At 41.8% G+C, this 16,999-nt stretch overlaps 1 protein-coding gene across 2 annotated transcripts in view; it reads left to right on the forward strand.

The window, feature by feature from the left end:
- Positions 1 to 8,251, forward strand: part of GALNT9 (polypeptide N-acetylgalactosaminyltransferase 9) — a 135,878-nt gene extending 127,627 nt beyond the window's left edge. For both annotated transcript variants that reach the window (XM_017815623.1, XM_017815624.1), the window contains 2 exons: positions 1,858 to 2,025; positions 2,882 to 8,251. In XM_017815623.1, coding sequence (XP_017671112.1) covers positions 1,858 to 2,025; positions 2,882 to 3,028 — 315 coding nt within the window. In that variant the 3' untranslated portion in view covers positions 3,029 to 8,251. The remainder of the gene's footprint in view (positions 1 to 1,857; positions 2,026 to 2,881) is intronic.
- The last annotated feature ends 8,748 nt before the right edge of the window (positions 8,252 to 16,999 follow it).

Genomic DNA, 16,999 nt, shown 5'->3' on the forward strand with positions numbered 1-16,999 from the left:
CTGTTGAGCTGTAACACAGCTGCCACTTTCAGTACTGGAGATGGTTTATAACAGTGATAATGTACCTTCCACTTCTAAAGCCTCAGCAAAACTGGTGTGTTCTGCTTTGACAGGCTGCTGTATAACAAAGTCTTTCCCAAGTACGTGGCTAGTGTGATGCAAAGCTGGTGCAATTCCGGTTTTTGAGATTCTGAAGACAAAGAATATTTGAGACTGTTTTAGTGCCAGTACAGAAAACGCTGCTCATCTTAAACCACAGGGAAAACTGTTCCTGTGCTGCAGAACCTGTGGCCAATTATAAACAGTGGTTCTGATTATCTAGAAAAGGCAAAGCCAACAAGGTTGCTGGGTGGTATTTTGGGACTGGAGAAAGACAGTAAAGACTGGAAGATGAACACATTTTGTAGTCAGTGTTTCAGCCATACCTGCAGTTCATTTGAACTCTGCTGAGAGCCCATTAAATACACAGACAGGTTTTACTTAAAAAAAAAAAATGGAAGTTTCGTGGCTGTTTTGTGGTTTTTTTTCCCCAGCTCCTTTATATGTGAAAAAAGAAAGTTAATTTGTCTGACCTGGCGGTCCATTCATATTTTGAATTACTTTGCTTGCTTGAGCTTCTTTTACATATGTCCCTCCTAACCTTACAGTGAAATAAAACCCCAAAAGTGTGTCTTGCTTTAGTGTGTACAGACAGTGCCTTGACAATGGCACTGTTCACATGGAGCATCCTCATGTGGTTATCCTTTTTGCTTTCTCTGATGTAGGCTCAGTTCTAACTCGCTGCTTCACGTGGCTGCTCTGAACAGAAGTGGCAGGTGGGAAAATGAACACACACTATGTCAAAGAGCATCTGGTCTGGGAGCAAGTAGACCATGCTCTTTTTACCACCAGCAAGAAATGATTATTCACAGCATGATTCTTCTGAGGTTAATAAGGATGGCGGTAGAAAGCTGGACTCTAATTTGAGTTTTTTTGATTGACTCTTAATGATATCTCACCCAGTGGTCAGTGGCATCCAATAAATGGCAGGCACTGCTGACCTTCCTTTCCTTTCTTGTTAAGTAATTTCAGCCCTATAACAGCAATAAGATCAGACAGGCAGTGAATTTCCTGGGTGGTAATTGCATTTCTGTGGTGGCTCAGATCTTCACCCCGCAGCATCCAGACTCACTGCACACAAGCCACGTGGCTGACTCCACTTTGCAGTCTTCTGGCACCTGGGTGCTGCACTTCTACAGTAAGAAGGGCAAAATATTGTGCTGGTTTAATGACTCTGCATTTAAACACAGAAGTGAGAAGTAGATAAGTCTGATTTGACATACTGGCCTGCTGCCAAATCAGCATCGTGCATTTTTGCTTTAATGTGCTTCACAGTAAACTGAAATATCAGTGTGTCATTCTTTATTATGTAGGCCTGAAGCATATGTTAGCAAATTTGCTGCCATTTCCCCTGTGATTTCTTTTTCCCCCTCATATTTTTGGATCCTGGTTGCGCGGTGGGATTTTTTTTGGTGACGTTTATTTACAAAAAACTAATTAGACTTGTTGCTCTCCATAGCCTCTAACAGAGCTCTTAAGGACAAACTGCACAGCAAAATTGACACCGTGTCCTTGTTAAATCAGCTCCTGCTGAGTGGGCATGATTTACATATTGATTACTTCACTCTCTTGATTGCCCTTTTGCAGCGAAACAGTGGGCAGGGAACGGTGGGGGAGTAGAGGTGTGAAATGAAAGGAGGGAATGCTGTGTTCTAGGTGAGACCCTGTTGGTTAAACAGGGGTCCCAAGCTTTGCCCCAGGTGGGGACAGACAGGACAAAGGGCTCCTCACCACCTCTGACTTTCCTTTCTCCCCCAGCTCGTCCGGTACAGCTCCGAGGGGGTCCTGCAGTTGGGGCCCTTGGGCTCCACCGCCTTCCTGCCCGACTCCAAATGCCTGGTTGACGATGGGAAGGGCAGGACACCGACCCTGAAGAAGTGTGAAGATGTCCTGAGGCCAGCACAGAGGTTCTGGGATTTCACACAGGTATGGAAGAGCTCAGGGAGCCTTGCAGAGAATTATGTTCTAGAGGATATTCAATGAAAACAAGAAGGTCTTTAGAGGACTATACTAGGAATTCCCCCATATGCCTTTTAGAAATAGTTAAATATATTTTCCATAGTTCGTGTGCTACCCAGGAATATTATTATTATTATTATTATCATCATCATCATCATCATCACCACCACCATTATTATTATTATTATTATTATTATTATTATTATTACTATTACTATTACTATTATTATTATTATTCCTCCTAGGAATTCTTTTATTAGGAGGAGGAATTTTGGAGTATGCTTTCCAGGAATTTTTAGTTATCCTGGATTGGAATATTCTCAATTTCTGTATTGATTGTCAAGATTGTGCTTGTAATTTTTTTTATTATTTTTTTTTTTTTAGTGTCTACGAATTTTTGTTGCTAGAACTTTTTCTGGCACCTTTCCAGAAACTTTTAGATCTGGAGTTTTCAAATAATTTTTAGGACTTCCAAAAGCACTATTACAGTTTCTGGGGTTTCCTGTATCTTGAGCTCTATAGGGATTCACTAGTGGTTTTTAGAGATTTTTCTAGTAATTTGGGGGGTATTTTTCCAGTGATTCTTAAATCTAGAATAACCAAGTTGTTTTGGTACTTTATATGTATTAGCTAGCTTCTCCTAGGAATTTCTAGCACTTTCTAAGGGCTTTTATCCCTTGATATATATGGAAATCTCCAGGCATTTTATCATGCTTTCTACAGATTTGCAGATCTAGCACTGTTTTTCTTCTAGACTTTTCACCTTCCCTGTTCCTTCTTCTAATCCTTTGGTCTTTTCTCTTGCTCCTTATTTTTTTTCCAGAATGGCCCAATCATCAGCAGAGACACTGGCCGTTGTCTAGAAGTGGAAATGTCGAAGGATGCAAATTTTGGGCTCAGATTAGTTGTACAGAGGTGCTCGGGGCAGAAATGGATGATCAGGAACTGGATAAAACACGGCAGACACTGACTGCTGGGGCTGGGCTGCCCCTCCTGCTGTTGTCCCTTGCTCAGTGTGCCATACCTTGCAAGGCATTTGTCTTAAAGCAAATTAGTTTGAACAGGTCTTGGCTGTCCAGAGTCCTCCTCAGTCGGGCATTCAAAGGAAAGAAAGAAGGAGAACAAAAAGCAGACACACACATGCCCTGTTTGACTCTTCCTTGCTCCAGTAGATGATGTGGGAAGCTTAACAAGAGTTTTCTGTTGATTTGGAAATCTTGTGAAGATCAGAACACGACAGGGAAGCGGATTCCTTAAGCTCTCCTAGAGGAATTAACAGACAGATCTTTCTGTGATGAGTTCAAAGGAGAGATCCCAATACTGCCTCATAAAGAGAGTTCTCTGATGGGTAGCTTTTTAGCTTTAAGTTTTTTGACTGGTGCACAACTCCTATGGTGAATAATCATGTGCCTTTTTTATTGTACTTCGTATAAAAGAGGACTGGAAAAATCCTACCTTTTCAGCATGTCTGGTTCATTGTACTAAACAAGAAGATCTGTAAATAACACTGGAAATATAATATAATATATGATGCATTTCGAGGTTGATTGTTTAGGAGTCTCTGTTTCTAGAGAGAGACTGTTCCGCAAATGTTTACAGGTGGTTCTCAACCTTCAAGCTGCTGAAAAGCAGCATTTTTAGAGACCTCTTCTAGATAGACACAGGTAAATGTTGAATAGGTAAAATAGCCACACGCTCCGTTATATTGCCACGTTCTACATTTGTTGGCTGTGAAGGCATCACAATATAGCACTTGCATATTTAACTCTTCCGAGGCAGTAAATGTCCTGCTGGAGGGATGGATTTCAAGAGGCCTCAGTTGGCCCCCAAGCCCCGAGCAGGTGAGTGTGAGGTTCCCTTCCTGCCATGCTGTGCATGCAGGTGCCCTGCTGTGCTGTTCCAGGGGCTGCCTGGAAGCTGGATACTCGCTGCTTCCCAAAATGAGTCGAGTGGCTTCGGTGCCACCTGTGGAATTTAAAAACTTGAATCTTTCGTTTCGTTCCCCATCCTGTGGAAATGTCAAATGTGAGCAAACACGCTTTGTGAGCACTGTCTGGACAAGGTTCCTGAGCAAGCCAGCAAAGGCTTTCCAGCATTTGAAAAGCAAACACAAACCTAGTGATAAGAAGGCAAATTAGAGCAGCAGGTAGGGAGCGTATATAAATACTGTTACTCTGAAATACGAATATTTTACTGTAGTCGACCCATTGACAGCATCTTTGTGAACCTGAATTTAATAATGTATCCAGTGGTTCCTGCAGGATGTGTGCACAGGTAGCCAGAGCAGTGACAAGGTCTTACCCCAAAGGCTGTCAGAGTTGATGGCCGCTGTCGACATCAGCGGGTTTTGGCTGTGGCTCCGTGTCAGGCAGATTTTCAGTGCAGATTTTCAGTGCAGCAGATTCAGTCATACGTGAAGGAGACACACAGATGGGATCTGTTAATTTCGCTGTTTAATATTTTATAGAGCTTTAAAAAACAAAATTGCTTTGTTTTTCCTGAGCCAGGTAATTGCAGTCACTGCGGTGCTGTTGAGTCTTGGTGATCTGTTCCTCGAATAGCTTTTGCCATCCCTATTTCAAGGCATGCTGAACAAAATCGAATGGAAACAAAGTTAATTTTTCAAGGGCACGATATGTAATAAAATATTTACTTTTAACATGCAAAATCCATCAGTTCTTGTCAACTCTTGGTTAGTATGTGGAAAGCATATCACTGTATTTTGCCCTGATTTTATTTCTGAAACACAGCATGCAAGATGCAACACAAAGCCAGTTCTCCTGGAGTTTATTTGTGGCTAATTGCTGAGCTCTATTTATGTCGTGTGGGCCTCGTCACGCATGAATATATATAAAAGAATAATTCTGGGTGAGATTCTAGATATAAAAATGCTTCAAACTCCGTGTTTACGGTTAGTTGAACACAACCTTTTGAACAGTGTAATAAGACCTGCAGGGAGAATAGCATCTTTAATAAATCAAGGAATATGGTATAAAATCACGGACAATCTCAGTATTCAAGCCTTCCTGCAGGTCTGAACCAGGTAGGAAGCTTCAGGCTAAATATAGATTGGGAACAGCTGCCCTGCATTTAACCTCCTTATGTTGACTGTAGACAATTTAAAATTGCAGTTACCGTCCATGGAGCAGCTGTTGAAAGCTTTGCACAGGAGTGTGTTTGCAAGTGGCTTCTCATCTTCTATCCAGACACAGTTGCCCCATTTTAAATTGTATGAAAGCTGAATTTTCCTTTTGTTTGCTCTGATGGAGTTTTGCTCCTTGAGGGAGGTGAGAAGGCAAAAGAGGGGAAAGATGATTTTACCAGGTGAGCTTTTTGGGGAGTAACAGGTCATTCACACCGTTTTTAGTCGTCCCAGTGAGTAAGTGCCAACTGTATTATATGAACAAGGCTGGAAGTTGAAAGTAATTATATATCAGTGTGACTAGTAAATGCCTAACTCTTAGAGTTAGGGTAGAAGAAGGAAAGCAGGTTTTTGTGATAGATAAGTGGCTCTGAGATTTACAGACTAATATAAAAAAATTCAGATAACTCTTAAAGGTGGAGTCAGTATTTTCTGTGATTGTCATTTTTTTTTAAGATTTGCTGAAATAATTTCTTATATTTGCAAAGCACATCTGTTGGATTATTTTTACTTTAGTCTTTATCTGTATGAACCACTGCTTTGGCTGTGGTATTAACATGGTGACTCTGCATGTGAGAGGGTCTTAAATATTCTCTCATCAAAGGAATAATAATAATAAAAAGCCTTGAGTATTATCTGTTTTAACCAAAGTCTATGGTTCTTTTGTCAATATTTTACCCCTTAGTATTATCTGAAATCCTGCTTAATGTTGTGCAGATTTTCAGTCTTGTTTCCCACAGTGTAGCAGTTCTAGATATTGAAAAGTATTTAATGTAGTGCAATATGCCTTGTAGAGAAAATTCAGATCAAAGTCTTCATTTGCTATTTTGTTTGATTTGGGAGATTATGGAGCTAAATACTAGGTCATAGGACAGAAGAATAGAAGGTGAGAAAGAACATCAAGCCTGGCACATTGTTGTCAAAGGCAAAGCAGTAAAAATAGACTTTTCTGAGCATGTCAGGGTCCCTAAAATTTAGCTTGAGTCCTGTGGTAAAAAAACCTCTTTCTCCTTTGAGAACTATAAACTGTTTTCCAAGCTGGATTTTACTTTTGGCTTGATTAAAGCTACTTGTTCCTCAGCCAAAATTTTCCTCTAGTTTTGCTGACTCACTGTTTCCCGAGGAACAATAACCTCCAGTGGAAGCAACAAAGAGAAAAAGAACTAAAGAAGGTGTTTTGGGAGCACCCAATGGATTCCCTTGCAGTTGTTTAAGATCTGTAATGTGCTCACCCATGAGAACTCTTCAGGGCTCTTCCACATCCAAAAAGCCAAACTCAGGTTCCATAGAAGTGATCTAAAACCAAAACATGGAAACAAAACAACAGGTCTTCATACATATTGGAATGTGTTGAGCTTTCTATCTCATTTCAGGGAATAATTTGGGGCTCAGTGTGTCTGAAGGTGAGGCTTTCACAGTCCTTTGTTTATATTCCTTTTCATCAGCCTGCTCCTTTTTAAAAACTGTGGTCTAGTAGATGAAAATCTCACTTGCCATGTGACAGGGGGTGTAATCTGTCTGACACAGGACAGCTGCAGTTTTAAGTGCTTAAGCCAGAGCTAATAAGATTTAATGAAATAGCACCAGCCCTAATCTGTTCTTTAGATCAATTACACAGCATGTAATTCCTTCAGCATCCAGGATTCATTTGAGATGGTTCATTAACAGACATGCAGAAGCACATTATGGCCTGTTTAGGGATCCAGTGAGTTGGGTTGTAGGAAGAACTTTAATAGAAGCTGTGGTTCAGAGGTACTTTGGCATATTATCCTCCAGTTAGGACACAGATAGCTTTGGTTTTTTGTGAAAGGCTTGAGCAGGAAGAACAACTGTCAGAATTCACTTGGCTGAAGATGTCGCTAACAATGATGTTCCATTTCTGGCTGCTGCTGTTTTGACTCCCTGCTTCTTAGTGCTGCTCAAAGCCCGTGGCAGAGGTCATGCCACAGATCAAAGATGGTATTGCAGTTTAGAAGGTCTATAACAAGCTGGACAGAAACCAAGGAATTATCAGGTCTTCACATGTCTCTAGATCTGCATGTCACCACAGTAAACTTAATATCATGTTCTCTTTGGAAAGAATCCCAAACTTAATAAATGTGTGTATTGCTTCATCAGGAAGAGCTGTTCAAGAGACCAGCCATACAATTTGATATTCTTTTCCTGTGTGTGACATTAGTGGACTTAAAGTGAGAGCTCTAATTACTGAATAGATGGAAAATACATTAACTGGCACCGTGGTCTACTGAAGTCTGTGCATCACACATTTTTAGCTTCCTCTGTGGTAACCAGGATGTTCTTCAAACACTAAGGCACTGAGTGTGTTCTGCCAGAGATGGAGTCTGCTCACCTAGGGAACTAAGGGAACTCAAGGAATAAATACTGAAATTATACAGTTAATAATTATTAGTGAATGTGGCACAAAGTGCATAAAAATTTACATCTTCTCCAAAATGTAATTAATTAGTTTCAGATACTTTCTTAACAATCTCTGTGTTCCTATAAAGATGTGGGATGCTTGTGCTGTGTGAAGATTTCTGCTGTGTCTTTACAATGCCCCAGCCATCAATGACATTAGAAGGAGAGATATACAGTGACTTTAGTACATTGTAATGGATTTCAGAATGGTTTCACAAATACATTGACTTATATGACAAAACCATTAATGACTTGTAACTAAAGGTGTTGAGTTGAGAGGTTGTCCTAAGTAAAAACAATGTTTCTTTGTCCAAGAACACTTACTTAAAAAACACCCAGTGAAGCAATATATGGCAACCTGCTTTTGAAGAAGTTAATTTCTGAATCAAGAACATTCTTCAAAAACCTGTAGAAGCACTGGTTACTTTTCATAGCATTACAGTTTCCTGTTGGCCACCAACAAGTGTTGTGCAGTTTTCAAACTCTTTGTAATGTTTAATTAAGAAAAAAAAAATAATGCAGCAACTAGAATGCAAGTTGTGACTGCGAATAATTTTTCATTATGTGGCACATCATCAAATCAATTTGTATTCACACTCAAAAAGTTAATAAATTACTATGCATTTTACTGCTGACATGAGCTGCATGTTTTATCATTGTATGTTTGGACAGTTGTATTAAAATTCAAAGTTGTCACACAAAGGAAAACGAGAAGAGCAAAGCATATGTGCATTTTAAAATTTAAATTGCACATAATCTGTTCTGAAAGGTAGTCAGCCCATTTCTGAGAAGAGCACAGCAGACTGTGAGCTGTTCTGAAGCAGATGAGCTCTGTGCATGTCAGAGGAGGCACATCAGAGACTCAGCCCTGGGTGTGCACATCCAAAACTGGGCTGATGACAGTACAGACTACTGTCATACTTCTAACAAAAGTCTACATAGCCTGTCACCTCATCACTGAAAACAGTCAATAATTGATGGTTAGAAGAATGAAATAAGACACAGGGAAAACGTGGAATGATCCTTTCATTTTGTCTCTCCCCCTAATTTCTCAAGGTGAGGACATCCCAAACTAGAGGCTGTACATACCAACCCAACCACTAGATTTAGCAACAAAAGTGAGCCTGTATGTATCTAATCCACTTACACCTCTGGATGCCACAACATCCTGCTGTAATAAATAGCACAATTGCTGCGAGTCAGCATTGCTGCCTTTCATTCCATGGGATGCCCTGTAGTTCTCTTATGGTGAAAAACTGTGAATAACTGCTGCCAAGTCTTTTTTAACACCCTTCTTAGTTCGACCTCTGTCATCCTGTTCTAAAATAAATTTCTGAACTGAGTGTCTTGCTTTTTTAGTATCACTGGCAAACAACTTTGTAACTGTGCAAGCAGATGCTCTGTGTCATCCCTGGGACTGGGTGACAGCAGGGTGAGAACCGATCGGGTTCCTGAGCTGCTCTGTGGTATAAAACATACATGGCTGGTTTTAACATTGATTTTGGATCTCAGCCAGGCTGTATCTCCTCTGTTAGTGTGTGTGACAAAGTGTGCAGTTTGTGATCAAAGAGCACAGAGCATCTGAGAAGGGATGCAACAACACCTTCATTTGTTCTGCGAGGAAGAACTCCCTGCCCCGCTGCTCCTGCAGGGAGGAGGCTGTGGGGTGACCAGGCTGGGACATGTTGCCATATTCCTGGCTCTCTTGCACCCCTCTGGTTCAGCAGAATGCAGTGGGGGAGACCTGAGTGCACCAGCTTTCTCCTTCCCCATTTCTCCAAGGGCAGTGCCAGCCCCAGTGGGAGAGCAGCCGCTGAGCGACTGCCTGGTTCACCCAGGGGAGGTGGGGCTGGCTGTAGGCTTCAGGTGGGTAACATTACAACCAGCCGCAGGAGGAGTGGCCTGGCACAGCCTGGGCAAATTTATCTCCATCTCCAGGATGAGTCTTTTTTAGGGTGAGGCATTTCCTCCTAATTCCACGCTGAGGGCTCTGCGTAGGGACACCGCTCTGTTCCAAGCCAAGGCATTCTGTAGACTCAGCTTCCTGTTATTGTCAAGCCAACATTTCTTGGAAGGAGAAACCTCACCTTTAAAGGTACCATATGCTTGCTAGAATGAATGTTTTGTGAATAATATCCAGCAAAATTAGGTTCATATAAATAGTTTGTCAGCAGTTCTGCACCTGACAATGGTTGCTCTGCAGAAGTTATCCCAAATCTCAGATTTTTCACTGTGAAGAATGTATTCCGTGGATGTAGCCACCCTTCTCCTTTTTTTTGTTCAATAAATCGTCATGAATCAACTGTGAATCATTAACATGTGCCTGTAACTGAGCAATGAGTGACAGTGATAATGATTTTTCAGCCTGTATGTGGCTGGCTTGGCCGGTTTTTGTTTGGTTTTGGCTGTGTGTTGTCACTGCAATGTCATTGAGCACCTGCATTAGTTAGAGTTGCCTTTGCATCCTGACTGGGGCCAATCTGGAAAAGCAGGAACTTACACTCAGCAGTTCACCCAGGGATAAGGCCCTGGGTTCTTCACATGAATAACTGAGCTCCAATAAAGAAATTTTAATCAGGATTCAGGAAAGGTTTTTCTGCTTTTGCAGTTTATTACAGTGAAATCTGCCTAATCTGTTGACAGAGCTCCAAAACACACAGGTCAGTGCTGTGGTGTGTTAGCAGGGAAACATTTGCCAAAACCTATTGAAATTCCCCGTGCACTTCAAGCACTGGCGTTCTGTGCAGAAACTGCTGCCACCTATCAGCAAGGAGGAGGAAATTAAGCAGTAAAATGATGTGTTTAAACTGAATAAACGGCTCCTTTCATTGCAAAGCTGCTTGTTTTGTGTTAAAAAGCAATTAGCAAGATGTTGGGCCTGTTCAGGATGATTCTGGGTTAGTGAGGTGCTGACCTGGCCACTCTCATCCTGCAGGGGAGGTGTGGGCTAGACAAGCCCTGGGTGTTCTGGTCTTGCTGGCCAAAGGTTGGGTTATGAGGTGAGAATCTGCATCAAGGGTGCAAATTCAAGTCAAAGCAGATCAGCTGAGGTCCAGCTCACCAAAGGGAAGTAGGTAAATATTTTTGTGAATCTGAACCTAAATAACTTTGGCTCCAGTTTTCCTCCTTTTGGATGGTATAAGTCATTTTGAGTCACTCTTGAGAGCAGAGTGTAGGCTCGTTAAAGTGACACAGGTGTTTTGAAAATGTTTTCCCTTGTTTTTTGGAAAGGTACATTGTGGATGATAACCCTGTTGGAGTTTTTTTTTAAATATTCAGAATACATCCAGCATGTCCAAGCCATGTTTTTTCCCCTCACAATCTCAAACTATCATAATGCTGAGGCCCAGACTGCTGCATTGTGCCTTCTTTTTCTGAACAGAAATGAAGTTCAAAGCTCCAGTGGGCTCCTGAGGGGCAGTGAGGGATTTGTGTTATGTTCAGCCTTATCAGAAAAAAAGTCAGGACACTTTTCATCTCTTAGGAGCTTGCTTTCTGTTTTGATCCTGGAGCCAAAGCTCCTTTCTTAAGTCTGAATCAGAGACCCTTTTTGCTATCCATCAGGCCAGGGTGACATGAGGCTTTTCTCCTTCTTTATACCAGGGTTTAGTAGAAGGGGACTCTGTGTAACTATTAAACCTATTCAAAACCTTAGAATTCTAATTTTTTTGAAGAAAATTTTTAATTTCTTTGCCTGAACACAAGTCCAAAAAAAAAAAAAGAACTTTTAAGTTATTTTTCTTTTTTTCTTTTCCTGTAAAATGCATTGATAAATACATGTGTGATAAATTTAGTCTGAGGTAAACCCAGCATCAAATCTGTGTCTGAAAGAATTGTTCTTTCACACACCAGCTAAAGATTCAGCTCAAGCAAGTAGAAAAATGCTGGCTGCTTAGAAAAATTGTGCTCCTCATCAGTTAATTTATTCCAGGCCTGAGGACTTCATGAAAATCTGGAGGTCTAATGTGCCATGTATACATATAGTGTGTGTATTAATAAAAGACATTCTGAAAGCTCATCTTCCTCCTCTTGTTAGTGTGCTAATGTTCTGTATAAATATCATGGTGACATGTGTCACAGAGCTTTCATGTCACATAGAAACCAAACAGCAGAAGAGCATCAGCACCATCATAATAGTGGAAAAGGAGATGAGAAGTAGTGAGTGACTGGATTTAAACTATTTTAAGAGTATTTTTACAGTCTGCAACTCCACTATCCATCCTTCCCTCCCTTCCCCAAGGTGAGACTCCTGCTGCCAGAGCTGAGAAGTTCTGTTCTAGTGGTGTTTTGTTGTACCTTATCACATAAAACAAATGTTTTTCCAAAAGCTTTCTTACATGAAGGCAGTGAAGTAAATCTAATCTCTTAACGTTTAGCCCAGGCTCATGGAAGGGCAAAGAGGACTCACTTTGGTTTGGATGGCATTTATAGTCTGCAGGCAGCTCATGGATAGGAAAAGGCAGCACGCTGTTCTCTGTAGGGTATACGATCTGAAACAATTTTATCAGAACTGCTAGATAGAGATCTTAATAACCTGGAGTTAAACAACCAGGGTTTTTTATCTTAGAGGCAAAAAAAAAAATAAAAGAAACAGTCCATTTAAAATTCACCATATGCACAGCAACTTGCAGTTAGTAATTAAATTCTCACAACATCTTTCCACAGTGCCAGGCAGAGCATATTGGCTTAGGTTGGCCTGGTTGTCGAGCGTGAACCAAAATGATTTCTAACAGCAATCAAATACATTTTGAAGCGTGCTCATAAAAAATGCTAGCTCAGAGGCTCAAAGCAATAATGATTCATGTATTAGCAAATGAACCTGTCCTTTGTAAGCTAGGCCCTGAAATGTAATAAGGGATCAGTTCAAGGAAAGAAAGGAGTGTATTTATTAAGATGCTGAGAGGTAATATTTTATGATGGGAGTTTGGGGTGACATCTGTGGAGTAGCTGTGGATTGAGGTGTTGGACTGGCCTCTAGAAGCCAGTCTCTGTCAAAGGATGCCTTTATGAAATCTATGTCCACAGAGGGATTTAGGAAATGTATGTGCCAAAATCCCTCTGTCCCGTGGTGGTACCCAAGGTAGGCTCTTTGGTCCATGTGTGAGTCAGACTGGGAAGAGAAGGTGAAAACAGCTCTCCTGTATCTCCTGTGCTGGGAGGATGAACCCCTCTGGTCAGGAAAGTCCTGTGTGTGAGACCTGGGAGGTTTCAGATAAATAATGCAGCTCCTTTCCACTACAACTTCTGGAGGTGTCCAAAGAACACTCTGAGGAGATTGTGAATTTATGAAAAATAATAATAATCTGCCCTGGAGCCTAACAACATGGGTGTGGCCAGACACCTCCTTTCTTCCCTGTTTTGACCATGAAAGAGGGGTCACATTCTCCCTCCCCTTGAATGCTCACCATGCTGGTCCTGGCACTCAGGTTGGAGTTCTGACTTGGTGAGTCACAGAAATGGGGGGTCCTGGGAGGCCCCTGGGCTTGGCTCAGCCATCATTTATTCCTGTGCTCTCAGGCAGAGCACCAACAGCAAGAAAACAGGAACCAGAGAGGAGAAGCAGCGTGGAAAAAGAATCAGTAAGGACTCGGGTATTTTATGGGAGAAGAAAAGTCTTAAATAAATATCTGCAAAGAACTCCCACTCCATGAATCTGAAATGATGGTCCATTTTATCCTACTGGTTTTAATTTGTTGCCCAAGGCCACTCAGCTACTGGCATTTAGTGAATCAGGGATGAAGGGGACAGCAGTACAGCTTGCAGACTTCAGAGAGCTGTGACCTTTCCAAGCTCCACATATAAAATGTGCCGATCTCACTTACGGTGAGCGAACAAGTCCGGGCGCCTCAGGCAGAAACCACAAACCCCACCACTGCCACCATCTGCAGAATCAACACCTCATTAAACCCAGCCACAGCCTGCCCTCGGGTTGTGGGACAGGGCTGTGCCCCAAGGTTTGGGGGGGTTATGGCTTGAACCCCAGCAGGGAACCACGAGCGCTTGGAAACCAGGGCTCCGGCAAGAGGCTGCCCAGGGCTTTCATTAAAACAGGCTCTGCTTATTCTCCATGGGGTGTGGGCTAGAGCAGTCCTAATGCACTTCATACACTGAATTCACTTTTCCAGCATTCAGATATGTTTGTTTTCCTTTCTAAAGCTTGTGTGTGTCTCTGTTCCTAATGCTGTTTTAAAGCCTCGGGTGTAATATCCCCGTCGTTCCCCTGCAGTCGCATCCGTGTTCCCACAGGTGCTTTGGATGCAAAGTAACCTTTAGTCACATAAAGCTTGAGAAAATAAAATCAAGTTCTTCCTGAATTTCTTCCCTCTCCCCAAACGTTCATGATGGTTTCAAACTGTGAGACAGCAACCTGATACTGGCAGAGCCTGGGATTTTCTCACATGAGGTGCTGCTGGGAGATACGAGGCAGAGATTTAATCATGACGAGGGGCAGCTATCAGAACAGGCTGCCATGCTCAGAAAACCTCAAATTATTCACTAATTATCCATCTACGCTGCCAGGGAATAAATAAATAATGACTTCAGATGACTGGGCTAGAGATAATTCCAGTTGTAACAAGTTTGCAGGCTGGGGGTTTCTCCTGGTGTGCTGGAGGTGCAATAACGAGCAGTGGGTTTGCTCAGGGGTGGGCTGTGAGTCCCGTGGGCTCTGGAGAGGTGGAATCCAAGCTCAAGGTGGGCACTTCAGAGGAGGTGACTCCAGGTCATTGCCTGCCTCCTGACAGGGCTGTGTAATGATGTGTGGCCGGGCATCTGCTCTTTTTCTCCTCCTCTCCCTTGCTGTGTAGTGTTGTGTTTAATCACAGGAAAGGAAAACAGTTTGGGGGAAGCAGGCTTTGTCCTCACCTTGACCTTGCAAAGGAGGAAAATGCTGACAAGAAGGTGCTTTTCGAGTCAAGATGTTAAGAAGTGTAGTTCAGAGCTGTAAATTTCTGGAGCTGTGGTCAAAGCAGATCATGCTAATGCACGTGAGTGAAGAATAATGCCAGGGAATGTTTTAAAATGGATTGATTTAACCCTCAGACCACCTTAGAGCAGCGGACTGTAAAAAAATACATCCAGACATTTTGGCTCCTAAAGGCTTTCTTTTCAGAGAAGAGGATTTGACCCTGTACCCTTCAAGTTTGCTCAGGTTTTACTGCCTTTGGCACTAGCATCTCCCACAGCCTTAGTTATACCTTGCAAAAATACCAAGAAGAAATAAGAGGCTCTTCCCTCGTTGAAGCCAATCACGGGCATGGCTATGGCAATTTTTAACAGTACTTCCATTTTCCATAAAAATATCATTTTCAATGGTAAAGATGGCAAAAAAATGGTTTAAAAAGAGGGGTTTAAAGCTTGTAAAAATACCATTTTTAATTGTAGTTCTCCTCCATTAAATGAAGTCAGTCCTCAGTGCCTGTAATCAACTCTAATTTCATACTCGGTCTGAGCTTGGGAGCTCTTTATTTTTTAATAATACCTTCCTGTTTATAAATACACTCAAGGTACCATATTGCTGCAGAATGTTGATTTGCTTGTGTTAGTAATCGCTTTCTCCTTCTGAGACTGAAAGCCAAACCGAAGCCAGGATTTGCATGTCCAAAGATGATTTTTAATTAAATTATTGAGATGTCTCAGGTGAGATGAATTTAGTGTCTCATTGTCTCTTCAGCTTTAAATGGAGACTTGTTAACAAAGCATTTGAGAAGAGAATGGGTGTACGTGGCTGTTACAGCTTTGAGTGGATGCTGAGATTTTATTTTTTTGGTCGATGATTTAATCTGTAAGAATTGGTTGAAGTGTTTTGCACATCATTAAAAATAGATTTGGATCAAAGTTCTTTAAAATTGCAAAATTTACAAGCTCTTGTATTAAACTCATGAAGCTCATGGGGAAAATGCAGCACTTGGTTTGGAAGGGGGGAAAAAACAACCAAAGCAAAAATGACAAATATTTCAGAGCAATGGGAAAAAGGTCAGACTGGAATGTCCAACAGAAATGGTGCACTCTGTAAATGTCTTTGTGTCTGCTTTTTTTTTTTTCTTTGTCTTGCAGAAGAAATCAGCAGCAAAATTTCACTTATTTATTGGGTACATAGGGATTTTGTTTCTTGAATAAAATGATCAATACGTCCAAAATGAGCTTCTAGTTGTGTGTATATATATATGTTTTATATTTAGATAGGAATCTTCCATGATTGAACAGTCTGACATGTGAAGAAGTTACCACCTCTGTCTTTTGAAAACTGTTTTATGCAAGATGAGCAGCACCTTTCTCTTTGAGCTCGCAGTACCCTTGGGTGACTCTGATGACATTAAAGCCCAGCTGAACAGGCTGTGTGGGGAATGTTAGTGCTGCTGGTGCACTCCAGTGATGGTGGCCTTTGAATTCCACCGGAGAAAGTCCCTTTACATCAGCCAGGATCTTACTGATGATGGCACACATTCACAGATAGCAAATTTGAGTGAAAGTAGAGTCGGGGGGAGAAAACTATGATTTCAGCTGATGTGTGCACCTTTTATCTGGTATTAAGGACAAGAATACTAATGACAAGTAAAGTACCACTGCATTGCTGTGTCCCAGAGTGCTGTGACCAACAGGGACTGCAAAGAAGGTTAAGATGCAGCCTTAATTTTGCATATACGGAAGACAAGCAAGGAATGAACCAAAGAGACTTGAAGTACTTAGTTTTTTGCTCATTCGAGCAGAGCAAAGAGCAAGATGCAGCTACCTTCTTGTTTCCAGCAGTTCTTAGGCCTCCAACACAGGAGACAGATAAGCTGCCAGGAGTGGAACTTGAAGGCATAAACCTCAAGCATGTCATGTTGTGACTGCTGTGCTTAAATGAACAGACTGTTTAGCTGCTTGCCTGAAGACTGATGGGAAGATGCCTCAGTGTGTCCAGCAGTAAACTATTTCCACAGGGCAGAAGGCATTCCCTGCAGTGCCTGCATCATGCTATGCAACCATCCTTCGTCTGCAAAGCCCAGATTAACAGTGGATTAACCCACTGTTGAACCTGCAACCTCCTCTGGAATGGTTGTTTCTGTGGGATAATTTATGCAGGCAGGGATTTTGTTGCCTGAGCTGTACAGAGATGAGTACCTGCTGAATCTAGTGGCCTCCACCTCTTGCATGCCAGTGTGGTCCCTCTCATTTCAACAACAAAGCCTCGTGTTTCTCCATACTGGTAGGAGTGGAACAGCCACTCATCAGAATAACTTTCTGCTTTAATTAAAAGAGAGACTGAAGCCTGTGCCTCATTATCTTTCTTAGAGCTTTCAAAATAAGGAGACTTTCTTGGTGGGATTCTACACTGGCCACTGCGAGTTCTGTGAGATTATTTGTGCTTTGTGTGGAAATGTGGTTTGCTTCCCCTCG

The sequence above is a fragment of the Lepidothrix coronata genome, unplaced genomic scaffold (genome assembly GCF_001604755.1).
Source record: "Lepidothrix coronata isolate B3197 unplaced genomic scaffold, Lepidothrix_coronata-1.0 Scaffold51, whole genome shotgun sequence".
NCBI lineage: Eukaryota > Metazoa > Chordata > Aves > Passeriformes > Pipridae > Lepidothrix > Lepidothrix coronata.